Here is a 23,419-nt window from a genome sequence, read left to right as displayed (position 1 = left end):
GACCCTTGAATGATGTGGGTGGGACAGCAGGAGGTTGGGGCAGCAAGCAGTCCGGGGGATACTGTGGAGGAAGAACCCTTGAGTCTTCTCTACCCACGCTCACCGATGATCTGTCTAATCCAGCCCTGTGTCTTTAAAGACCGTCTGTGGGCTGATGACTCCCAAATGTATAGCCCTGTCTCTGACCTTCCCACGAAGATTCAGCCAGACTGGTGTATCCAACTACCTAGGTGACGTGGCCACCTGATACCTACTAAAACTCTCAGACTTAATGTGTCTAAAAGAGAATGCTTGATGCCTCCCCGCCTCTTCAACCCAAATCTGTTCTCATCCTTCTTCCTCATTTCAGTAAAGACAACACATCCTCTGGGTTGCTGGGGCTGGGAGGTAAGACAGGCTTCCTCTTCTAAGCCTCATCCCATGTCCAGTCCTTCAGCAGGTCCTGTCAGTTGTATCCTGAAGTTTGTCCAGGAGCTGACCACTTCTCACCCCCTCCACTGCCAACACCTGGCCCAGCCATTGCTATCTTTTCTCCAGTAGGACTTTAGGGTCTGCCTGCTGGTCTCTTGGCTTTTAGCCTTCTGTTTTAATATTTATTTTTATTTATTTATTTATTTATTTATCTGGCTATGCTAGGTCTTAGCTGTGGCACCTGGGTTCTTTTTAGTTGTGGCATGTGGAATTTCGTTCCCTGACCAGGGCTTGAACTTGGACTCCCTGTACTGGGAGCGTGGAGTCAGCCACTAACCCACTGGATGTCCCTCCTGGCTTTTGTCTTAAGCCCCAACTGACTCTTTTCCAGCCAAAAGCCAGAATGACTCTTAAAACACAAATTTAAGCTCTTCTTGGCTCAACACCATCTTGTCTCCCAGAGTAAAAGCTGAGGACCTAACAAAGGCCCTAGTCTCCATGAAGTCAGGCCCTGATCTTTCGGTCTGACCTCCTCCTTTCCCTCTCTCATCTGCCCTGCCTTCCTCATGTCCACACGTGCTCACCTCATGGCCTTGGCACCCACTGCTTGCTCTGCCTGGATGCTCATCTCCTGACCTCCCCTGGGACAGCCCTTTCATACACCCAGGCCTCTGCTCAAATGCCCCCCGCCCGGGGAGGCCTTTCCCGATCACCCAATTTGACGGAACCCGCTACTGGCACGCCCTGCTTCCTATGCTTTGCTTTCCATCATCGCCTTTGTCAGTGCTGACATCTTATTAGGTATGTATTTGTTCATCTATCTCCCTTGATTAGAATGTAAGAAGATCCAGGAAGCCAGGAGTCTTTCTGTCATCCAATTATCTGTATCCCTGAGGCTTAGCACAAAGCCTGGCACATGACAGACACTCAATAAATATTTGTTGAATGAAGGAAGGAACAAATACAAAAGATGATGAAGTATTAGTGAAAGAGTAAGCCAAGCATACGCGAAATGGCTGTCTCTGCCAAGAGACCTAGGACACACTGGGAGATGCCTGTCCTGGTCAGTGCCCACTACAGTTTGGGCTCAAGGCAAAGCCTGCGTCTACTAGACACCCGGAGTGATGACTGGCATCACATCTTTATCAGCAGTGGGTACCATTTAGGGTGGAGGAGCCTGACTCTCAGGTCCATGAGACTGCAAGTATCTGCATTTTCAGTGGAAGGGAATGCTGATTTTGTTCAGATTACTCTCTGTCTAGTCCGGGCACTGTCTCGGGCAGCCATGGGAAGGAGCTTTCTCTGGAAGGACATGGTTGTTTGTGAACCTAGTTTGTTTTGCATTCATTCAATGAAATATTTTGGTGGGCCTGCTTTGTGCAAGGCACCACTTGAGGAGTTGGAATGTTAAAAGTGAAAAAGACACACATGGTCCCTGCTTTCAGGGAGTTTAGGCTAGAAGTGGAGCTGGGGGAGTAAGCAAGGCGGGCCAGCGTGGAGCAGGATCACTTCTCAAAGCGAGTGCCATCATCTCATGTGAGATTCAAAGGCCAAGTAGGGGGACTGGCCAGCAAAGGGAAAGGGGTGCAGCAAGGGTGGACACACATTCTGGGGGAGAAGAGAACACGTGTACAGGAGAGGGAACATGCGTGAGAAAGATGGACTGAAATTCAGGTGGCTGGGGCTTGCGTACCAACTGGGGAGACAGGTGAGAAGTGATGATCCAGTGGGGACAGCTGCACCCAAACACTTGATTTAAAGCATCTGAGCCTCCAGGAGCTGCTGTCAGTGAGGTCCCCTGAGGCTCCGCTTCTTGCATGCCCCTGTGCCTTGTGGGGCCGGCTGAGTGCCACTAGAAAAGCCGCTCTGAAAGTGAGTGGGAGTCTGTGGCTGGCCGCAGGCTCAGAAGCTCTGAGCTGGAGGTGTGTCTCTTGCTACGTGGTGGCATCCTGGGGTCTGTCAGACTGTGCTGGGGGAGACCTTCTAGAGTTGGCTTTGGCCAGAACACTGGCAAATTTGTCAGGCAGAGCTGTTTCCTCCTCCACGGGTGAGGTTCTTTTGAGGTTTTGACAGCACCTGCTGAGTGGTTTTTTTTTTTTTTTCCCCTTCTTTCCTCTGCTCCTCTTCTTTCTCTCCCTTACTTTTTTTTTTTTTCTAGTGCAAGATTCTACTTTGGTACCACTGCCCACGTTCCTGGTGGCTGGAGGAAGCCTGGCCTTCGGGACCCTCCTCTGCATTGGCATCATCCTGAGGTAAGAAGGACCCCGGGATGGCCCTGCAGCGTTATCAGGTTTCACATCTAGCTTTACCAGCGCTAGGATGGTGGCCATGGGTTGATTCCAGATATATTTTAGAGGTAGAATGGACAAGATCTGATGACAGCTTAGATGGGAAGGATGAAGGAGAGGAAGGAATCAAGTCTGACCCTCAAGTTTCTGGCTTCAGCAGGACAACCAAGTAGAAAAACAATGCTTATATGTTGGTACCACTGGGGAAACCCCAAGTGGGCAAGTTTGGGAGGCCATTCAGATCACTGCCACCAGGCAGATGGTAGTTGGGGCCATGGGAGAAGATGGGGCCAAGAATGTCATCTGTGGAGTACAACCGGAATATTGTGAAGAGGAGGAGCTGAGAAAGGGACTGAGAAGGAGTGGCCTGAGAGGGAGAAGAAGAGGCAGGAAAGCCTGGCTGTGAAAGTGTGTGTTAGACACTGAAGAAACACCTTAGGCTCTGGGATTGCAATATGAACATACCCTTCCTCTCCTAAGAGCCACAGACTGAAATGAGTAAAGTACCACTTGAGAAGCACCACAACAGAAGTGCACGGGTAACTCCGAAGTGCCTGGCTAGACTACCTCCTTGGGGATATTCTATATTTGAAAATAAGCAGACCTAGCCGGTCACCTTTAAATGTCCTATCCTAGTGCCCTTCTCCAGTCATGGTGAGGGCTTGGTTGGTGCTCTGATCACTGTAGTGCCATGCCAAATCATCCCAGTCTCTTTCCACGCAGTCATTGGTGTTGCCATTCATTCACAAGCTTGCAGAGAAGTCACCTGACACTGCTCCCAGTGAATGGGCAACAAAGAAAACTTCCAGTGTTCACGATTTTACTGCAGGAACTAGCAATTTTGCATATGCTGACGCCCTAAAGGAGATGAGGCTGGGATCTGGCTTTGGATGGTGGTTAATTCCAATGATAATATAAGGAGAGGAGAAATTCCATCCTACTTTTTTCTATTTTTCCTGTCTTTTTCCTTGTTTGTAACTTGCAAGGATTCTACCCGGTGATTGTGAGAGGTGGTCTTTCAGGTGTTTGGGAAGGAGGGGTAAGACTTTGGCAGACAGCTTTCCACGTGCTAGCTCATTGGAGTCTCACAGTGACCCCGGAATAGCTCAGCCACCAAGGTGGTCTGGGTTGGAAGATGAGGAAGATAACAACTCAAACTGTGTTCGGGGTTGTTTTTGCTTTGATTTTTCAATGAAATAGCAAGTAAGCTGTTCCAAGGGTGTGCAGAAGATAAGGTTCTTAAAGAGTAACTCCCTAGAGGAGCCGAGAACTCACTGTCTTTGGGCCAGAGAGGGGCCCTGCCAGCTTTCAGAGGTCTTCCTACTCCCTTCTAAGGGATTCTTTGCCTCACCTCAGACCCCTCTTCTTTCTGTATCTATATCATCTGGGTTTCAGATGGACTTTCTCATAATCCACCAGAGACCCTATAGAGCAGTGGTCCCCCACCTTTTTGGACCAGTTTTGTGGAAGACAGTCATGGACCAGAGGGTGGGGGGTGGTTTCAGGATGACTCAAGTGCATTACATTTATGTGCACTCTATTTCTATTACTATTACATCAGCTTGACCTCAGATCATCAGGCATTAGATCACAGAGGTCAGAGACCCCTGTTCTAAGGGATTCCTTGCCTTACCTCAGACACATACTTCTGTGTTCTCTTTTTATTTCTATATCATTAGGGCTTCAAAAGGTCTTTCTCATAACTCACTGCAGGTCCTGTAAATATCATGATTATGATTTCCACTTGACAGATGAGGAAATTAAAGCTGAAAGAAAGTAGAGTGATTGCAGCTAATAAGGGTGAGGCTAAGGTTCAAACCCACAGCTTATGCTTCTTGGATAGGGCCTTAGGGGTCATTTAGTCAAACTCCTGAACAACAGCAAGGAGAGGTAAGCTGACTTGCCCAGGAACACATACTTTGTTAATAGCAGAGACAGGACAAGGACTGGTGTCCCGAGAGTGCCTGCCCACTGTGCCAGCCTGAGGTCAGCTAAGAGGTGGGCCCAGTCCTATAAGTCCACTGTTGGCCGGTGGCCCCCCAACAAGCGGTGCTATCTTGCTGTGCTGTTAACTACGAGGAGAGGAGTGTTAGGCTGGGAGTCGGCCACAGTGCTCATCACAGGCCTAATTTGCTAATATGCTCATGGTGCTTGTACACTGGCTGGTTGCTACACAACCAGAGTCCCTGAAGGCACAGTGCTCTGTGCAGAGAACATAGCAGTTGTTTATTTCCTAGCCTGATGAGTTTCCATCCTCCCGTATAAGGCTAATTTATTTGGAAAGAGGCCAGTTAATTTCAAACAATGAAAAATCACACTATTTCCAAAAGTCTCCCATATCAAGAGAAGAGTATCAGTAGGGGTTTCCTTGGTGGCTCAGTGGTAAAGAATCCCCCTGCCAATGCAGGAGATATGGGTTCGATCCCTGGTCCGGGAAGATCCTATATGCCACAGAGCAGCTAAGCCTGTGTACCACGACTGTTGAGCCCGTGCTCTAGAGCCCGGGAACCGCAACTATTGAGCCCAGGTGCCACAACTCCTGAAGCCTACGAACCCTAGATTCTCTGCAACAAGAGAAGCACGCAGTAAGAAGCCTGTGTACTGCAATGAAGAGTAGCCCCTGCTCCCTGCAACTAGAGAAAAGCCCATGCACAACAACGAAGACCCAGTGCGGCTAAAAAAAAAAAAATGAGTATCAAGAGATGCTGTGGGAGCCTGGGGTGGCAAAATGGTTGGGCCACCATGACCGTTGGGGTGACCAGATTATTACAGTGGATAGAATGAGAGGCAGATGGAGGCAGTAAAGCCCAACAACCGGTCACCATCTTTTTATTTTTAGTACACTTATTTTGTGTCTCAAGCAAAGCACAGTATCTTCCTAAGTATTTTTCCACCAATATACTATCTTTTTAAATGGATGTTGTAACTTCAGAGGGCCATTCTCCCCACTGTACTCCCTGTGCCCCAGGGTGCCCCCATTTATATCTATTTTATGCCATCAGGCACTGGGAAAATAGGCTTTTCATAGCAGAGAGTTACTTTTCTGCACATTTATTTAGAATGGCTAACACTATTAGTTGAGGACTTCCTATGCATATGCTTATGATTTAAATCATTTTGTATTGAATGTAGTGTCTCATTTCAATATTTTAAAATCACACTCTCTCATCTCCGTGGTTAATTATAAGTGTTTTTTAAGTTTTTTAAAAAAAATTTCTCTTAGTTGCAGAACCTTTTCTTAAAACAAAATATTGCACATGTACGTGTTCAGTCGTGTTCGACTCTTTGTGACGCCATGGACTGTAGCCCACCAGGTTCCTCTGTCCATGAAATTCTCCAGGCAAGAATACTGGAGTGGGTTGCCATGCCCTCCTCCAGGGGATCTTCCCAATCCAGGGGTCAAACCCACATCTCTTGTGTGTCCTGCATTGGCAGGAGGGTTCTTTACTCACTGAGTCACCGGGGAAGCCCCAAACTAAATGTTATGAAGTCCAAATATGTAAAATAGGTAAAAGGTGGAGGTAAGGTGCAGGTGAAGTCTGGCAGCTCATCTTTTGGTTCCTTCTACCTGCCCCGCACCCTCTCCAGCCTCCAGGCTGTGCTCAGAGCCCTGCCGAGGGCAGGACAGTGCCAGGTTTGGATGGACCACAGGCCTAGAGGTTTCAAAGTCCCCTTAGTGATTTGCTGAAAAAGTCTCATTCACTCCCCAAAATATTTCAAAAGAAGAAAAGCTCACCTTTCTCAGTTACCCATCCAGTTGTTTTGAAAAAATCTGAGGACAGAGGCTGCTTTCCATATGGGTTAAGTAACATCAATAGAAACTTTAAAAAAATTGTGAACACAATTATTTCCTAAATATCCGGAGTTTGCTGAATACTGACAAACAGCAAAGAAGGACTGATGCTGAAGCTGAAGATCCAATACTTTGGCCACCTGATGCAAAGAGCTGACTCATTCAAAAAGACCCTGATGCTGGGAAAGATTGAGGGCAGGAGAAGAGGGTGACAGAGGATGAGATGGTTGGATGGCATCCCTGATTCAATGGACAGGAACTAGAGAAAATTCCAGGAGATGGTGAGGGACAGGGAAGCCTGGTGTGCTGCAGTCCATGAGGTTGCGAAGAGTCGGACACGACCTGGGGACTGAACAACAACAAAGCAAGAAGGGAGAAAAATCACGCCTTAAGCAAAGACAGCTACTGTTAATTTTTATTTTTATTTATTTTTTTGCTACTGTTAATTTTTAAAATGTAGAAGTCTGACAAACATACAGGAAAGTGCAGATGTCATAAGTGTACAGCGCCATGCCTTTCCACAAAGACACCCATGCAGCTGACACCCAGATCAAAAGCACTTTATGTTTAGATGAATTTTCTCCAAGTCTTTTTCCTCTGCATAGTTTCTTGTTTGTTTGTTTCTTTTGGCTGTGTGGCAGGATGGTTCCCCAATCAGGGGTTGAACCTGTACCCCCTGCATAAGAAGCAGGGAGTCTTAACCCCTGGACCACCAGGGTTTGTTTTTCAGAGCCATGATTATTCTGTATCCATAACTCTGAATCCTGCCTTTTAAATGTAGCGTTAGTTATATAACATAAGCACTTCTTATTATTAAAAGTTTTGGTAAACCTCACTTTCATCACTTCTCCATTAGATGTATATACCCAAGATCACTTAACCAGCCTCCTGTTATTGGGCATTTGGACTGTTGTTTTGCTTTTATAAACAAGACTGTGTTGAACATCTTTGTTGCATAAAGCTTTTTCCATAGCTATGTGCTTTCCTGAGGGTATATTCCCAGAAGTGGAATTCTTGGATCAGAGGGTCTGAATATTTTGAAATCCAGAGTGTAATGACTCTGTCTTCAGTTCTGTCATGCCAGAGGAGGATTCCACCCAAGAACCCAGCGTAGCTCCAGTAAGCGCCCCTGCTGTGTTCTCCTCCTGTGCAGTGCCTGAATGGCGAAGCCTAAGTCACATTCTGCAGATTGTTTATTCCATTTGGATAACAGGCTAAGAGCCAATGGCATATTTGGAGCCAACTATCAATTATTTATCATAACAAGGACAGGAATAGCCTGTCGATATAAAAAGAAACCTAAGGAAAATCCCCAAACCTTGTTTTTGATGTTGGTTTCCCCTCTCCCCTCCCAGCCCTTCCTGAAGTAGCTGACGTCTGGTAGAATTGAGAGAGACCACCTTGCTCCCACTTTGGGGTCAGTGGGCAGCAAGTTAGCCCATGACAAAGTGGGAAGCGGGGGGAAGATGGGCTGCCCCGCTTGCCTGAGGGCCCCTCAGGGAGGAGACCTGACTGTACCTTTGAAGACTGCTATCTCCATCTCATCTTCCTTTGGGCTGTCAAGTGACTCTTCTCAGTCACTGAGCTCTGGCTTTGGGCCCAGAGTGGAGCAGGGTGAGCGGAGCTGTGATCAGAGAGATGTCTATCTCCTTCCTGTTTAACACCGACTTTCCTGTCAAATGAGTCACTCGTGCCCAAGTGGTGCCCATGGCCGAGTCTGTGTGAATGTGCCAGTGTGGTGGGAGGGGACCCAGAGGTGTAGGGAAAACTGGGGACTGCAAGCATATTGGAAGCCAGAAGCAAAGGAGGGCTGTTGAGGGAGCAGGACAGTCCTTTTCCTTCCCTACTGAAAGAATACTGTCTCTCTTTTTTTTAAGTGAGTGGATTTGGGACTGAGAAGGTGTCCCGCTGGGCTGCCTCTATGGTTGTGTTAGTCTTTCAGTCATGTCCATGTCTAACTCTTTGCGACCCCATGGGCTGTAGTCTGCCAGGCTCCTCTGTCCATGGGATTCTCCAGGCAAGAATACTGGAGTGGGTTGCCATGCCCTTCTTCAGGGGAGTCTTACCTACCCAGGAATCGAATCCAGGTCTCCTGCATTGTAGATGGGTTCTTTACCATCTGAGTGGGGCAGAACAAAGAACAAATTAGGTTCTCAGGTGCTATAAAGAGGCACTCAGAACCTCAGTTTCCCCATTGGTAAATTGGATCCACCATGCAAACCTATTCCCTTGGGGTATTTTTGATAGCTCTTCAGAGGATTATGTAGTTCCTGGTGATAGAAAGCAGCCAATGAATAAATAGTTATCAGTCCTTGGAGCTGAGACCCAAGAGTACCAGCCCACCAGGGCAGCCAGCTGCTGGTGTTTTTCTCTTGGGTTTATCACAGCAGGAACTCAGCATTTGCGTGGTTTGTCTTTGTGTGTCTGTGTGAAGGTTCAAGAAGACGGGGAAACTGCAGGCTCTGAAAGAAGGCAAGACGAGTGCACACCCGCCGTATTCTTTGGGCCAGCTGGTCCCTGAGAGGCCCAAGCCCACCCCAGTGCTTGTCCCTCTCATCTCCCCACCGGTGTCCCCCAGCAGCCTTGAATCTGACAACACATCGAGGAACAGCCGGCCGGATGCTAAGGGCCCTGGGAGCCCTTATGACGTCAGCAACAGAGACTACTTCTTCCCCAGATAATGGGTAGGCCTAGCAGCCTGGGGTGTCAGGCCCCTAGACTGTGTGGATGCTGAAACAGACTGGCTTAGCACAAATCGCTCCTCACTGCCATGCCAGCTTATCTCAGGTACTTGGGGCCTCTGGCTTCACCTTTTCAGAAGTGCCTCACAGAAAATTCTACGCTGGGTGAAAAAGATTTGCTGTGTTGGTTGAGTTTTGAATCACCCTGACCCCAATGCGCTGATTACACGGTGAGAGTGAACTCAGGCCCCCATGAAGAGACGGGTGTCGAGACTCTACTGGCCACTCAGGTGGGCAGAGCTGGGTGATTGGGGAGGCTTGGGACTGCCCCCCGGGCTTGGTGTGGACGAGCCGCTGGCCACCCGCGCACCCCCGCCCGCCACCAGGAGCTGCAGCCTCAGATGGGTGGGATGGATTTCCAGCCAAAGACCCCCCGAGTCGCTTATGTCTTGACCCACTGCGTGGTTTTCTCTTCTAGCTCAAACTCCTGAAACCCAAGTGCCTTCGAAATTCCGTTTTTTCTAAGCCTGAGTATGGGGGAAGCTCTCTTCTGCTTTTCTTTCCCCGAAGCTGAGGTGGGGGCAGATAGTATCTCAGGGCCTGATGGTTTGAAGTGGAATTATAATTAGTTCCTCATCAGCATTTTCTGAATGTGAATGTTCGTCCTAGGCACTTGCTGAATCCAGAAGCAAGTGCACTGGCTCGATCTCCCTTTTTGGATCCCAGGACTTCAGGAGAGAAGCCGAGAGGAAGGAGGGGAGTGGGGCAGGGTCTCCAAGCTTATCTGTAGTAGCATTGCTGAGGGGGACAGAGGCCTCTGCACACCGTCCCCCCCACTTCCCGGCTCCCCAGAAGGAGAACTGGCATCAGGGAGGCTTCTGCCAGTTGTGAAATCAACTTTGCCTTGCTCTAGCTTTGTTTATTTTGTATTCAACTGAGCCGGAGTAACCAGGGAAGATAATATTTATGCAAAAAGACAAAAGAACCTGGCAAGAATGGGTTTTAATTTGGTTTTTTAAAAACTGCTGACTCTTTTATCTTCAGAAGGTAGAGCATTCAGTATTAGTCGAGAGTCAGTAGATAAATGACGGGGGAAAGGCACAATGACTTTGTTTAGCGCAAAACTCAATCAAGTGACAAAGGAGGAGAAAAGGTTTTCCCCTATAAGAGAAGAGATTCTGTTTTCATTCTAAATTTTGTTTTTGCCTTAAAAAGTGAAAAAAAAAAAGGAGAAAAAACAACTCTGCCCCTTTTCTAATTTAGCGGAAAAGGCAGCTTGTTACTACTCCCCCAGGCGGTCGAGAAGGAAATGGTGTCCAGCTCCCAGGTCACAGTGCTGGGAAGCCAGCCTCCCACGATTACTCAGCAGGTCAGCTGAAAATCCCCACCACTGAAAGCCACGAATCCTCCGGTATCAGACAAGGTTCATAAAAAAAAAAAAAAAAAAAAAAAAAAAACCTAACCTTGATGCCTTCCTCTTTAGTTAGTTCCCTGAATGTGATTCAGTTCAGCTAGTATTGAAGCACCGACTGAACGTCTAGCCATAACACTGCACCAACCACTGCAGTGCACTTTTCTGTCTAGGCTTTGAAAATTCAGTGAAGTTAGTGGTTACCCAGACAGGCACCCTCAAGTATCCTGGGAAGTCCCAGAAAGAAGCTGTGATTAAAATCAGTTGTGTAACCCACCACTAAAAATTTACCAGACCACAACACTTTTGTAGCAGTCTCCCGTTTTAGAAGAACAGCCACCAGCACCAGACAGGTGGAAAAAGGACAGAAATGATCATGTTTTGTTTACTGTTTGCCAGGCTCAAACTGTGATGACGTTGGGCTACATGGTGACTTTCATTGCTGGCTTTGGCTGTAAATTTCAGACTCTGTTGCTGCCTTTGGCAACTAATCTGAAGTTGACAGAAGTGAGGCAGGTGGTTTTGTTTTGTTTTTCTCTCAAGTTTTCTTGACCGAGACCAGCAAAAATGCTGTTAAAGGGAAATATAGAAAATGAGAATCTGCATGAGATAGGATGATTCTCTGCCCACAGTTAACTCTTGACAAAGTTTTACCCACGTGTAATATTAGCAGAGCCAGGCAGCGGTGCTGGTGGAAGATGTGAAATCCAGATAGCTCATGACTGCTGAGAGCTAGGCAGCTTTGATCTCCAAATTGTTATTGCTTTCATTATTATTTGAACGGAACTGCCTTTTTTTTTTTTAATGTAAGAGGTTTTTTTTTTTCCCTTTATTTTTTTATAAGCTAGTATAGATGAAGGAAAAATGTTTGTCTTCTCTTGCTTGGTGTACATAGGTATACACCCTAAGCTCTCTCTGTCTTTGAATCTATGGTCAGTGAATGTGTGTTTCAATTCACAGGTCATTCTTACCTGTGTTTCTGCAGCACACGTGTGATGCTATTCTCCTAATACCTGTAGCAATCTGCTACACAGCCAGAAGGAAATGTTAGCCCAGCAACAATTTTTATTACAGATGGACAGCTTATCCTGCTGGGTAGGAAACGTTGAAAATATGCTAGTTCAGGGTTTCAGTTAAAGTGGTCATTAATTCTTGTAGCATTAATGAAAAAAAAATTTTGTTTGTAAGTGTCAAGGAAGTAGCATTGACTTTGTGCAAAGCCTTTGGTAACTCTGAAAGCTCTTTGCCCTGATGGAGCCTTGCCCTTGGCAGTTTGTTTGCCAGGCTCTGGGCTCACCCCAGTCTCTGTCATTTGTCTGCTGTCCCCAAGGAAAGGAAACACTATCACAAGGGGTGGAATCTGCTCCTGGAACGGATTGGGAGCCCACCTGGTGGGGATCAGAGCTCGGCTCAGCAGAGCTCAGTGGGGCAGACTGGGGTGGTCATGGTTTGTGGGTTTTCTGTAGAATGTTCAGGAATGTCTTGCCTGGCTGCTTTGGTCCTGGGCTATATCGCTTCATCAAAGACACTTAAGATTGCCCCAGTTGGGGAGGAGTCTGACACCCAGCTCCAGATTGAGTTGGTAAGAAATTTCTTAATTTGGAGAAGCAGTGGCAACTGGTGGTCCCTGGGAGCATGAGCCTGGATCCCAGTCTCCCATGCAGCAGTTGGCAGTGGGGCTTTTGCCAAGCTGGCTCCACTTCTGTGCCAGACACTCCCAAGCATCCCCTAAAGGTCCTTCTAGCATCACGTCCTCCGTGTAGCCTGGCTCCAGCGCTAGCAAGTTTCTATGGCAACCTTAATGATGATTAAGGAACATTGTCAGATGTATGAACATATGCTCAAATGCAGATCTACTTCAGAAGCAAAGGATTGGAACAGCATGTAGCAAGGCTGTTAATTAATAGAGAAACCGTATTTGGATGGAGAGCACACATCTGTTAAATAGAATACCTCAACTTTATTTTTTTCTGGAGAGAAATAATAGTTTTAAGTTTGTTTTTTTTTTTTACCTAATTATCTGAAATCAAATACCAAAGGCTGGTGATGTCTGTATATGGGGCAAAGGGTCAGTATAATTTTTTTCAGTGTTTTTTCTTTTTACCAGCTATTTTGCATTTAAAATGAAAATTGTAAATGTTTGAAATAAATAAGTTCTAAAAAATATGCCTGGGAGATAATGATGCTTTGACGCCTGGGTCCTTTCAAGGAAAGACTTGCATGGTTACTCGGGGAAAGGGGTGAGAAAACTTGGATTTAAAGTCAAGGAGAACCATTTGGGGGTGAGCTTTTCCTTAATGCAGGATTAAATTACCTCTGGAAAAAAATCAGGTGAGTTTAAGAAATAAGTTGCAATTTCTCAAAGACTTTCATTTTGAAAGTTATTTCCCCAAATGAGCCCTGGGGTTTCTGGAAAGGGCGTAGGTGCTTCGGCCTTTTTTACATCATTATCAGGTGATGGACCTGGGGGGAAGGAAAAGGGAGGGCCATTATTCATCAGAAGACTGTTTATTGAACAGGGGTTGTTAACGGAATCACAAGTCAACCCTGAACCTCTCCATCATCAGGCTGCATCTGTCCCCTATTGAAAAGGATCCTCCATAGGAAACCTTGGGACACTGCCATCCCACATCTTCCAAACAGAGGAAGGCCTTCATGTGGATGCTCTGTGGATAAGAGTTGCTGTGTAAACAGTTCAGGGCTGGGGAGGAGGAAACTGCATGGAAACCTGGAAATTGTGTAACTCAGACCTAAAGCTGAAGTGCCAGGCCCCGCTGTGCGGTCCCCCCCACCCCCACCCCCAGGGAATCAGAAGAAAGCCTCACGACCGACCACACCTATGGGGCCCATCGGCTCCTTGAGGATGCCACAGTTTCTTGGACAGGTTGGTCCCTGTCTTGCAGAAAGTGACACGGGAAACAGATGTCCCATAGTGGCTTGGCTGTTTGGGCCCCATAGAGGGTGTGGGAGTGAGTGTAAGGAGCAGGAAATGGAAGAGGGTGGCCCCCCCACCCTTCACCGCATCACTGTTAGGATGGTAAGGCTACGATGCTCTTTCTGGAAGAGAGAAATGAGAGAGCAGATGGGGGATCCTGTAGAGGATGGCAAGGAACATTCAGTTACTGGAACGACCATTAAGGAAAGCGCGTTCCTTATTTTTTGATGCAGAAGGACACCAAACCTTCCCCCATGTCTGTGAGACGCGCAGGCCAGAGGCAGGAAACATGGTTCCTTCCTGCATAGCAGAAGTGTGCTGTTGAAAGGCCTTAAACTGGTCCGAGCAGTGTCCGAGGGCTGGGCTGGGCCTGGCAGCCTCTCGGGCAGAGTGGTGGCCAGGTGCACTGGCTGGGTGGGCTGACTGACTGGCCATCATGAAAGCAGTCCTGAGCAGGGGAGCCAGCGCTACACGATCCTTCAGATACTGACCACCCCCTGGTCTCTGCAAAACTTCTGGTCTTCTTGCTGATGTGTGTTACTTAGAACAACCTTAGAACAACCCTAGCCACATCTTATTTCACACCAGCAATTTTCAGTGACTATCCAAAACATGAATACAATGAGATTTTTCAGTAAGATCCCGAAACACTTGCCCTATGGGAATATGCAATATTCAATTAGGCTGTTTCTTTTTCTCAGGTAACTTCAAAATGCTTAGTAAGGCTACCGAATGTCCGCAAAGAAAATAGCTTATCGTGTGATGAGAAGCTGCATTTTATGTTTTTTTTGAAAAATTTGGTTTTTTGAAGTATAGTTGATTTGCGATGATGTATTAATTTTTACTGTACAGCAAAGCGGTTCAGTTATATATATACACGTTCTTTTTCATTTTCTTTTCCATTATGGTTTATTACAGAATATTGAATATAGTTCCCTGTGCTGTACAGTCGGACTTTGTTGTTTATCCATTCTGTATATATATTAATAATAGTTTGCTTCTGGGAATTCCCTGGTGGTCCCGTGGTTAGGACTCTGATTCCACTGTGGAGGACCCAGGTTGGGGAACTAAGATGCTTATTCCAAACTCCCAACCCTTCCTTCCCCCACAACCTTCCCCTTTGGCAACCACAAGTCCATTTTAATATTTCATTATGATTTTTTTAAAGAATGAAATTTATCGGGAGGACAGTTGAATTCTATTTTGTTTTTTATTTAATTAATTTTGGGGGCCATGCTGTGCGACATGTAAGATCTTAGGGCCCCGACAGGGATTGAACCCTACTTTGGCAGCCACACACAGTCTTAACCACAGGGGTAAGAGGGGAGTCCCCTATTTTGGTTTTTAAATGCATGTGCTGAACAGTGAGGGTTCTGAAATGATGAAATGCCCCACTCAGTGTAACTGGGGCATTCTGGGGTCTGTCCCCAGTGACTGAGGAAGGGAGGGGGGACAGGTAGAGGAGGACTGTGTCAGCAGCACCTGCCCGTGTGGACAGCATGTTCATTGCCCTGCAGGGCACAGGTCCACAAGGTGTACCCTGGAGTCTCCACAACCAGCAGGGATTCCAGATCAGCCTGAAGAAGGTGGTGATGGACCCCGAGAGTGGCTGTGGACCCTGATTGTTTCTATGAGGAGGCAGGTGCCCTGGGGCCTCAGATTTCAGTCGATCCTGTCTGTGAATGGGTCCAGGAATTACAAGAAGCCCAGGCTTCAACCCCGGACCCTCCAGATCACAAAAGTGGGTATGTGTTTACGTGAGTGTAAGGTGCTCAGTTTCTCCTGCCATGCCGGCTCCGAGGGTCTCTGTGAGGGAGACTGCAGCGTGGGAGGTGAGGTTCTATGGCCTCACGTTACTGGGGGCCTAAGCAGGCAACAAACCCTGTGGACAGCAAAGAGCTACACCACTGGTCCTGCTGGTTATCCAGAAGGTCACCGTCCCTTTTTGGTTGAGGTGGCATATTAAGATTAGCTAATAATAACGACAGCCATTTATGGACCCTCCCCATGTGATTCACAAATAGGATATTCTTTCTCATCCTAATGAGAGGTTAATGTTTTCACCTGTTTACAGATGCAACCACAGAGGCTCATATCGGTGAACATAGTGGTCTAAGACTCCTGAGCTGGGTAAGAGGCTGAACTAGATCCTAAACATGGGTCTGCTTGACCCCAAGCCAGTGCTCTTTCCCTTGCTGTGTGGCCCTTCAGCCCCTGGTGACAACCAGGATGGGCCTACCTTTCCACCCTCTGTCCCAGGCTAGGTGCTCTGCCCCCGTGCTAGGTGGGGGCCTGGCCCACTCACCCTCACGGGGAGATGGACCTGGAGTCTTCATTTGGTTTATCACACATATCAGTGCGGAAGCCGAGACCCTGGGAGTCTGAGCTATGAAGGTGTGTCCCTGAGGCCACCAGACCTCAGCGATGCTTGAAAAATAGGATCCACAGAGAAGGTGGGCCGCAGAGGCGGGGGCAGCAAATAGCTCCTTACGGTTAGTGATCCTTCATCAGAAACCAAACCACTTCCCCTCTTACTGTATCAGTCCTGTATCTATTCCTCTGAACTCTGAGTGATTGATCTGGTGTTCTGTTGCTTCCTTGGTGTATATTTTAATGTTGTTTGTTGTTTAGTCACTAAGTCATGACTAACTCTTTAAGATCCCTTGGACTCTAGCCCACCAGGCTCCTCTCTCCATGGGATTTCCCAGGCAAGAATACTAGAATGGGTTGCCATTTGCTTCTCCAGGGATCTTCCGGATCCAGGGATCAAACCCTCTTCTCTTGCATCTCCTGCATTGGCTGGCAGATTCTTTACTGCTGTGCCACCAATACTTGAATGAACTTCCTTGAAATCCCCAAACTGTGCTTTATTTATGGCATGGGAACTTTACTATGTCCACTGAGAAAGGGTGAATGATCTTTGGGATCTCTGGGCTGAGTCCTTCAGGGGATGTTTACTCCATCACCATGTCAGGATGTAAGAGGAACCAATCCCTCCCCAAAGATGCTGTCAGTTCACTCACTGAGCCAGGAAATCAGGGAACAAATGCTCTTGCTGTCTCCAGGAGCCAAGTGACTAACCTGGTCTAGGGAGTCAGGGAAGGAAGGGACAGGGAAAGTGAAAACAGAGGAGGGTTCCAGGTGGAAGGGGTGGCCTAGGGAGGCTGACAGTGCAGGGCCTGGGGTGAGACCTGCCTTGGACATGCAATATGGAGAGAAATTTTTCGACATTCTAAGAGCATTAGGAAGCTGCTGAAGACCAGATTTGCTCCTTCTTTTTCTTTTACGCATATTAAAATTTTTTGTCTTGAACCTGTATGTTTTTACAGTTAGAAAGCTTTTCACTAAACCATTATGATCCCTGTATTTTGGAATAGTGAAACCAGGTTGGACTGCCTATAAAAAATTGTTAATTAAAAAGTGCAAGAAGTAGATGGGGATCATAGATAAAGTAAAACTGACTATGAGACAGTAACTGTTAAAGTTGAGTAAAGGTACAGAATGGTTCATTATATGAATCTTTTAAAAGCGTTGACATTCTCCATTTTAAATGTGCAAGGACTTTAGGGGTAATGCTTCACTTGCAGACATACCATTTAAAATAATGCAAATAGGGACTTCCCTGCTGATGCAGTGGATAAGAGTCCACCTGCCAATGGAGGGGACATGGGTTCGATCCCTGGTCTGGGAAGATTCCACATGCCTCAGAGCAACTAAGCCTGTGTGCCACAACTACTGAGCCCCCACTCCAGAGCTAGCAAGCCAAAACTAATGAGGCCCCCACGCTCCACAACTACTGAAGCTGGTATGCCTAGAGCCTGTGCTCAGCAGTAAGAGAAGCCCCACCTCACTGCAGTTAGAGAAAACCCTAGTGCATGCAACAACAAAGACCCAGAGCGACCCAAAAAAAAAAATAAATAAATAAATAAAAAATGAATACAAACACATCTTCCTTAACTATCTTTTAATGTAAACCACAATTCTCACTTGTTCACAGTATACTGGTTGATACTTTGACTGACTACTTGGCTTCGGTTTTTTGTTTTATTGAAGTATAGTTGATTTACAATGTTGTGTTAGTTTCAGGTATTCAGCAAAGTGACTCAGTTTTATATATACATATATTTTTTCTTTTCCATTAGAGGTTATTATAAGATATTGAATATAATGCCCTGTGCTATATAGTAGGTCCTTATTGTTTATCTCTTTTATATATAGCAATGTGTATGACTATTATATATAAGATAGATATTAACATCCTAAACTCTTAATTTACCCCTCTACTCCCCCCATTGGCTTTTATGTGCACAGGTAATATCTCTTTCCCTTAGTTCATCCAAACTGGTAATCTTGTTTATTTATACACACAAATCAGAAAGCAGTAGGAACAATGTAAATCAATGAAGTCAGAACACACCTTCACACCATACACAAAAATAAACTCAGAATGGCTTAAAGAAGCCAATAGGAATCATTGAAAAAGATGTCATGTAGGAAGTGTTTTAAGTTTGAATTGAGATGGAAACAGAGACCCACAACGAATGATTCACGACACAGGGGAAGTCATCCTGGTGCTACTTGTGGATTCTGGGAATGATGATCCCCATGGCTCAGAGTGAGTCTCCTTAATTTATAATTACATGTTCATTATCAGGGCTTAAATTGTCCTGGAGGACTTCAGGCTACCAGATCCATAGGTGGAGCCTCTCTCAAGCAGGCACAGAATGCCCAAGCCCAGGACCCACCACAGGGTGGTCCAGGAGGTGGACCTAATCCCCACTTCTCCCACCTGTGTCCGTGTGGCTCATCTGTGGGGAGAGAACTCACTGATCACCTGTGACAACCTGGATGTCCAGTCTGCTAGGAGCATTTTCACTGTAAGATAATAGAGACTGGAATTTTTTTTAAACTGAGGTAAAAGACATAAAGAGGAGGGTATGGCAACCCACTCCAGTATTCTTGCTTAGAGAATCCCATGGACAGAGAAGCTGGGTGGGCTAGAGTCCATGAGGATGAAAAGAGTCAGACACGACCGAGGCAACTTAGCATGCGTGCAAAAGACATAAAATTTGTGTTAAGTACATTCATATTGTTGTGTAAACAACCTCTAGAATCTTGCAAAACTGAGAATTTATACCATTAAACAACAGCTTCCACATCTCCCCTCCCCCCCAGGCCTTGGCAATCACCATTCTATTTTTTGTCTCCATGAATTTGACTACTTTCAGTTCAGTTTAGTTCAGTCGCTTAGTCGTGTCCAACTCTTTGTGACCCCATGGACTGCGGCACACCAGGCCTCCCTGTCCAGCACCAACTCCCAGAGTTTACTCAAACTCATGTCCATTGAGTTGGTGATGCCATCCAACCATCTCATCCTCTGTCGTCCCCTTCTCTTCCTGCCTTCAATCTTTCCCAGCATCAGGGTCTTTTCAAATGAGTCAGCTCTTCGCATCAGGTGGCAAAGTATTAGAGTTTCAGCTTCAATATCAGTTCTTCCAATGAACACCCAGGACTGATCTCCTTTAGAATGGACTGGTTGGATCTCCTTGCAGTCCAAGGGACTCTCAAGAGTCTTCTCCAACACCACAGTTCAAAAGCATCAATTCTTCAGTGCTAGGTACCTCATATAATTGGAGTTACTCTGTATTTGTCTTCTTGTGTCTAGCTTAGCATGTCTTCTAGGTTCATTCATATTGTAGCATGTGTTGAAATTTCCTTCCTTTTTCAGGCTCAGTAATATTTCATTGTACATATATACACTGCATTTTGTTTATCCACTCATCCACCCATGGACATTTGTGTTGCTTCCTCTTTTTGGCTTTTGTGACCTTTTTTTTTTTTTAAACTTTATTTTTTACTTGCTAAGTAATGCCAGTTGGCTACTTTGTTACTCTTTGCCTCATTAGTCACAGGTGAGGAATTCCAGGTATACTCTCTGAAAGGGAAGGGAAGTACATGCATACATTGGGAATATTGCAGGTTTGGATCTAGACCATTGCAATAAAGCAAATATCACAGAAAAGCAAGTCATGTGTATTTTTGGTTGACCAGCGCATATAAAACTTATGTTTATACTATACTGTAGTCTTTTAAGTGTGCAATAGCATTATGTCTAAAATGTACATACATTAATTAAAAAACACTTTATTGCTGAAAAATGCTAACCATTATCTGAGCCTTCAGTGAGTTGTACAGTCTTTGCTAGTGGAGGGTCTCGGCTTGTTGATGGTGCTACCTGATTAGGGTGGTGGTTGCTGAAGGTTGGAGTGGTCAGTGGCAATTTCCTAAAATGAGACAACAATGAAGTTTGCCACATTGATTGACTCATCCTTTCATGAAAGATTTCTCTGTAGCATGCAGTGTTGTTTGATAGCTTTTTACCCACAGTAGACCTTTCTTTCAAAATTGGAGTCAGTCCTTTCAAATCCTGCTATTGGCTTATCAACTAAGTTTATGTAATATTATAAATCCTTTACTGTCATTTCAACAATCATCGCAGCTTCCTTGCCAGGAGTAGAAAAAACATCTACACCTGAAGAAACTAACTTCTCTGCTCATTCATAAGAAGCATCTCCTCATCCATCAAAGTTTAAAAAAAAAAAAGTGTTATCAAAGTTTTATCATAAGATTGTAGCAATTCAGTCATACATTCAGACCCCAATTCTAACTCTAGTTCTCTTGCTATTTCTACCACATCTGCAGTTACTTCCTCCCCTAAGTCTTGAGCCCTTCAAAGTCATCCATGAGGGTCTGAATTCACTTCTTCCAAACTCTTGTTTATGTTGATATTTTGACCTCTTCCCTCAAACCACGAATGTTCTTACTGGCAACAAGACTGGTGAATCCTTTTTAAAAGGTTTCCAATTTCCTTTGCCCAGATCCATCAGAGGAATCACTATCTATGACAGCTAGAGTCTTATGAAATGTATTTCTTAAAGACAAAGACTTGAAAGTTGAAATCACTCCTTGAACCATGGGCTGCAGAATGGGTGTTGTGCTCTCCTGTGGAAAAACAACACTAATCTCACTGCACATCTTGACCAGAGCTCTTGGGTGACCAGGTGCATTGTCAACGAGCAGTAATATTTTGAAAGGTATCTTTTTTTCCTGGGCAGATCTCAACCGTGGGTTTAAAATATTCACTAAACAATGTTGTAAACAGATGACTGTCATCCAGGCTTTGTTGTTCCATTTATAGAGGGGCAGAGTGGATTTAGCATAATTCTTAAGGCCCTTAGGGTTTTTGGAATGGTAAATGAGCATCAGCTTCAAGTTACCAGCTGCATTAACCCCCAACAAGAGTCAGCCTGTCCTTCAAAGATCTTAATCCAGGCATTGACTTCTCCCCTCTAGCTATGAAAGTTCTAGATGGCATTTTCTTCCAAAGGAAGGCTGTTTTATCTACACTGAAAATTTGTTGTTTATAGTGTAGCCACCTTCATTAGATCTTAGCTAGATCTTCTGGATAACTTTCTGTAGCTTCTACATCAGCACGCACGGCTTCATCTTGTACTTTGATGTGCTAGAGATAGCTTCTCTTCTTAAACCCCATAAGCCAATCTGCTAGTTTCAAATTTTCCTTCTGCTTTCTGCAGCTTCATCACTTCTCTCAGCCTTCACAGAACTGAAGACAGCTCTGGATGAGGCTTTCACTTAAGAGGATGTGGTGGCTGGTGTGGTCTTTTATCCAGACCACTCAAGCTTTCTCTGTATCAACAATAGGCCTGTTTAATTTTATCATTTGTTTGTTCACTGGAGTAACACTTTCTTTCAAGAACTTTTCCTTTGCATTCACAGCTTGGCTAACTGGTGCAAGAGGCCTAGCTTTTGGCCTATCTCAGCTTTAGATGTGCCTTCCTCACTAAGCTTAATCATTTCTAGCTCTTGACTTAAAGTGAGAGACTCTTCCTTTCACTTCAACTCTTAAGAGTTCACTGTAAGGTTACTATTAGGCCTAATTTCAACATCGCTGTATTTAGGGGAAATGTGAGGTCTGAGCGGGTGATGGGGGGAATGGCTAGCCAGTGGAGCAGTCAGAACACACAATGAAGTCAAAGTGTTAGTTGTTCAGTCATGTCTGACTCTTTGGGACCCTATGGACTATAGCATGCTAAGCTCCTCTGTCCATGGAATCCTCCAGACAAGAATACTGGAGTGGGTAGCCATTCCCTTCTCCAGGGGATCTTCCCAACCCAGGGATTGAACACAGGTCTCCCACACTGCAGGCAGATTCTTTGCCATCTCAGCCACCAGGGAAGGCCCAGAATACACCATATTTATTTTTAAAAATATAAAAAAATAATCGTTGGCTGCACTGGATCTTGGTTGCTGCATGAAGGCTCTAGCTTGTTTCGGCGAGTGGGGGCTTCTCTCCAGTTGTGGTGCGCAGGCTTCCCACTGCGGTGGTTTCTCTTCTTGCGGAGCACGGGCTCCAGGCGCTCAGGCTTCAGTAATTGTGGTTCATGGGCTTAGTTGACCTATGGCATGTGGAATTTTCCTGGTCAAACCCGTGTCCCCTGCTTTGGCAGGCAGATTCTTAACCACTTCTCACCAGGAAAGTCCAACATTTATTAGGTTCACTGTCTTATATAGGCATGGTTCATGGCACCGGCAAACAATCACAATTGTAATGTCCAACATTACTTGTCATCACAACAAATAGAATGAACAGCTTTGGAGTACTGAAAACCACCAACATGTGACACAGAGACAGGAATGGAGAGGATGCTGTCGGAAAAATAGCACCAAGACTGCCATAAGCCTTTGGCTTGTAAAGATCGCAGTATTTGTGAAGCACAGTAACATGTCTGTCTAGGTCGAGCAATTAAGAGCCACTCTGGAAAAAAAAAAAAAAAAGAGCCACTCCAGAATTAGACCTGGACTGCAGTATCAGTTCAGTTCAGTTGCTTAGTCATGTCCAACTCTTTGTGACCCCGTGAACCGTAGCACGCCAAGCCTCCCTGTCCATCACCAACTCCCAGAGTTTACCCAAACTCATTTTCATTGAGTCAGTCATGCCATCCAACCATCTCATCTTCTTCCTTCCTTCGTCCCCTTCTCTTCCTGCCTTCAACCTTTCCCAGCATCAGGGTCTTTTCAAATGAGTCAGCTCTTCGCATCAGGTGGCCAAAGTATTGGAGTTTTAGCTTCAACATCAGTCCTTCCAATGAACACCCAGAACTGATTTCCTTTAGGATGGACTGGTTGGATCTCCTTGCAGTCCAAGGGACTCTCAAGAGTCTTCTCCAACACCGCTGTTCAAAAGCATCAATTCTTCGTGATATTAAGTGATAGTACAGGCTATCACTTACTACGTGACTGATCCAGTGTTTATCTAAAAAACGAGGCTATGACCTGGTCCACTGCCTTGTGGAGGACTGGAGCAGAATAAAACAGCATGGTAAGCATTTGCTCAGGAGCACACGTGGTGTACAGCAGGAGTTTATTCTCATTACTTACACCTTGGCCTTTCACAGGGTCAGTATCCAAGCTCAACAGACCAAACCCTGGGCTGTTGGAAACAATGTGTTCAACTTGATTTCTGAAAACAAGTACTCAATTGCTCTGGTGATGTGGGGGAGGTGAATATTTCTCAATGCAAACTTCCTTTTCTGTTAACACAGATGGGAAAAAACAATGAGCACTTATACCACCTGGTGGCAATTTATAGAAATGTTCAATGGAAATGCAGACTTTGATACCCTTCTTCTAGAATCTCAAATGAATTTGTGTTTCTAAAGAGTTGCTTCCAATGGCAGCTCTCAGCCATGGCTGGGTGTGGAAATCACCTGGAAGAGGGTGAAAAACAGATTCACAACAGACTATAGCCTCACGTCCCACAGATGGGCTGGGGGCATGAGTGTGAACAACAAAGATAAAAAACAAAAGTAAAGCCACAAC

The 23,419-nt window shown here is 45.7% G+C and overlaps 1 protein-coding gene across 1 annotated transcript in view; it reads left to right on the top strand.

The window, feature by feature from the left end:
- Positions 1-11,847, top strand: part of IL6R (interleukin 6 receptor) — a 52,442-nt gene extending 40,595 nt beyond the window's left edge. The window contains exons 9-10 of the mRNA XM_043877211.1: positions 2,570-2,663; positions 8,927-11,847. Coding sequence (XP_043733146.1) covers positions 2,570-2,663; positions 8,927-9,173 — 341 coding nt within the window. The 3' untranslated portion in view covers positions 9,174-11,847. The remainder of the gene's footprint in view (positions 1-2,569; positions 2,664-8,926) is intronic.
- The last annotated feature ends 11,572 nt before the right edge of the window (positions 11,848-23,419 follow it).

Source organism: Cervus elaphus, chromosome 20, assembly GCF_910594005.1.
Source record: "Cervus elaphus chromosome 20, mCerEla1.1, whole genome shotgun sequence".
NCBI classification, from domain to species: Eukaryota; Metazoa; Chordata; class Mammalia; order Artiodactyla; family Cervidae; genus Cervus; species Cervus elaphus.
Note: the sequence above shows the minus strand (reverse complement) of the source record. Positions and strands in the feature narration are given on the sequence as shown.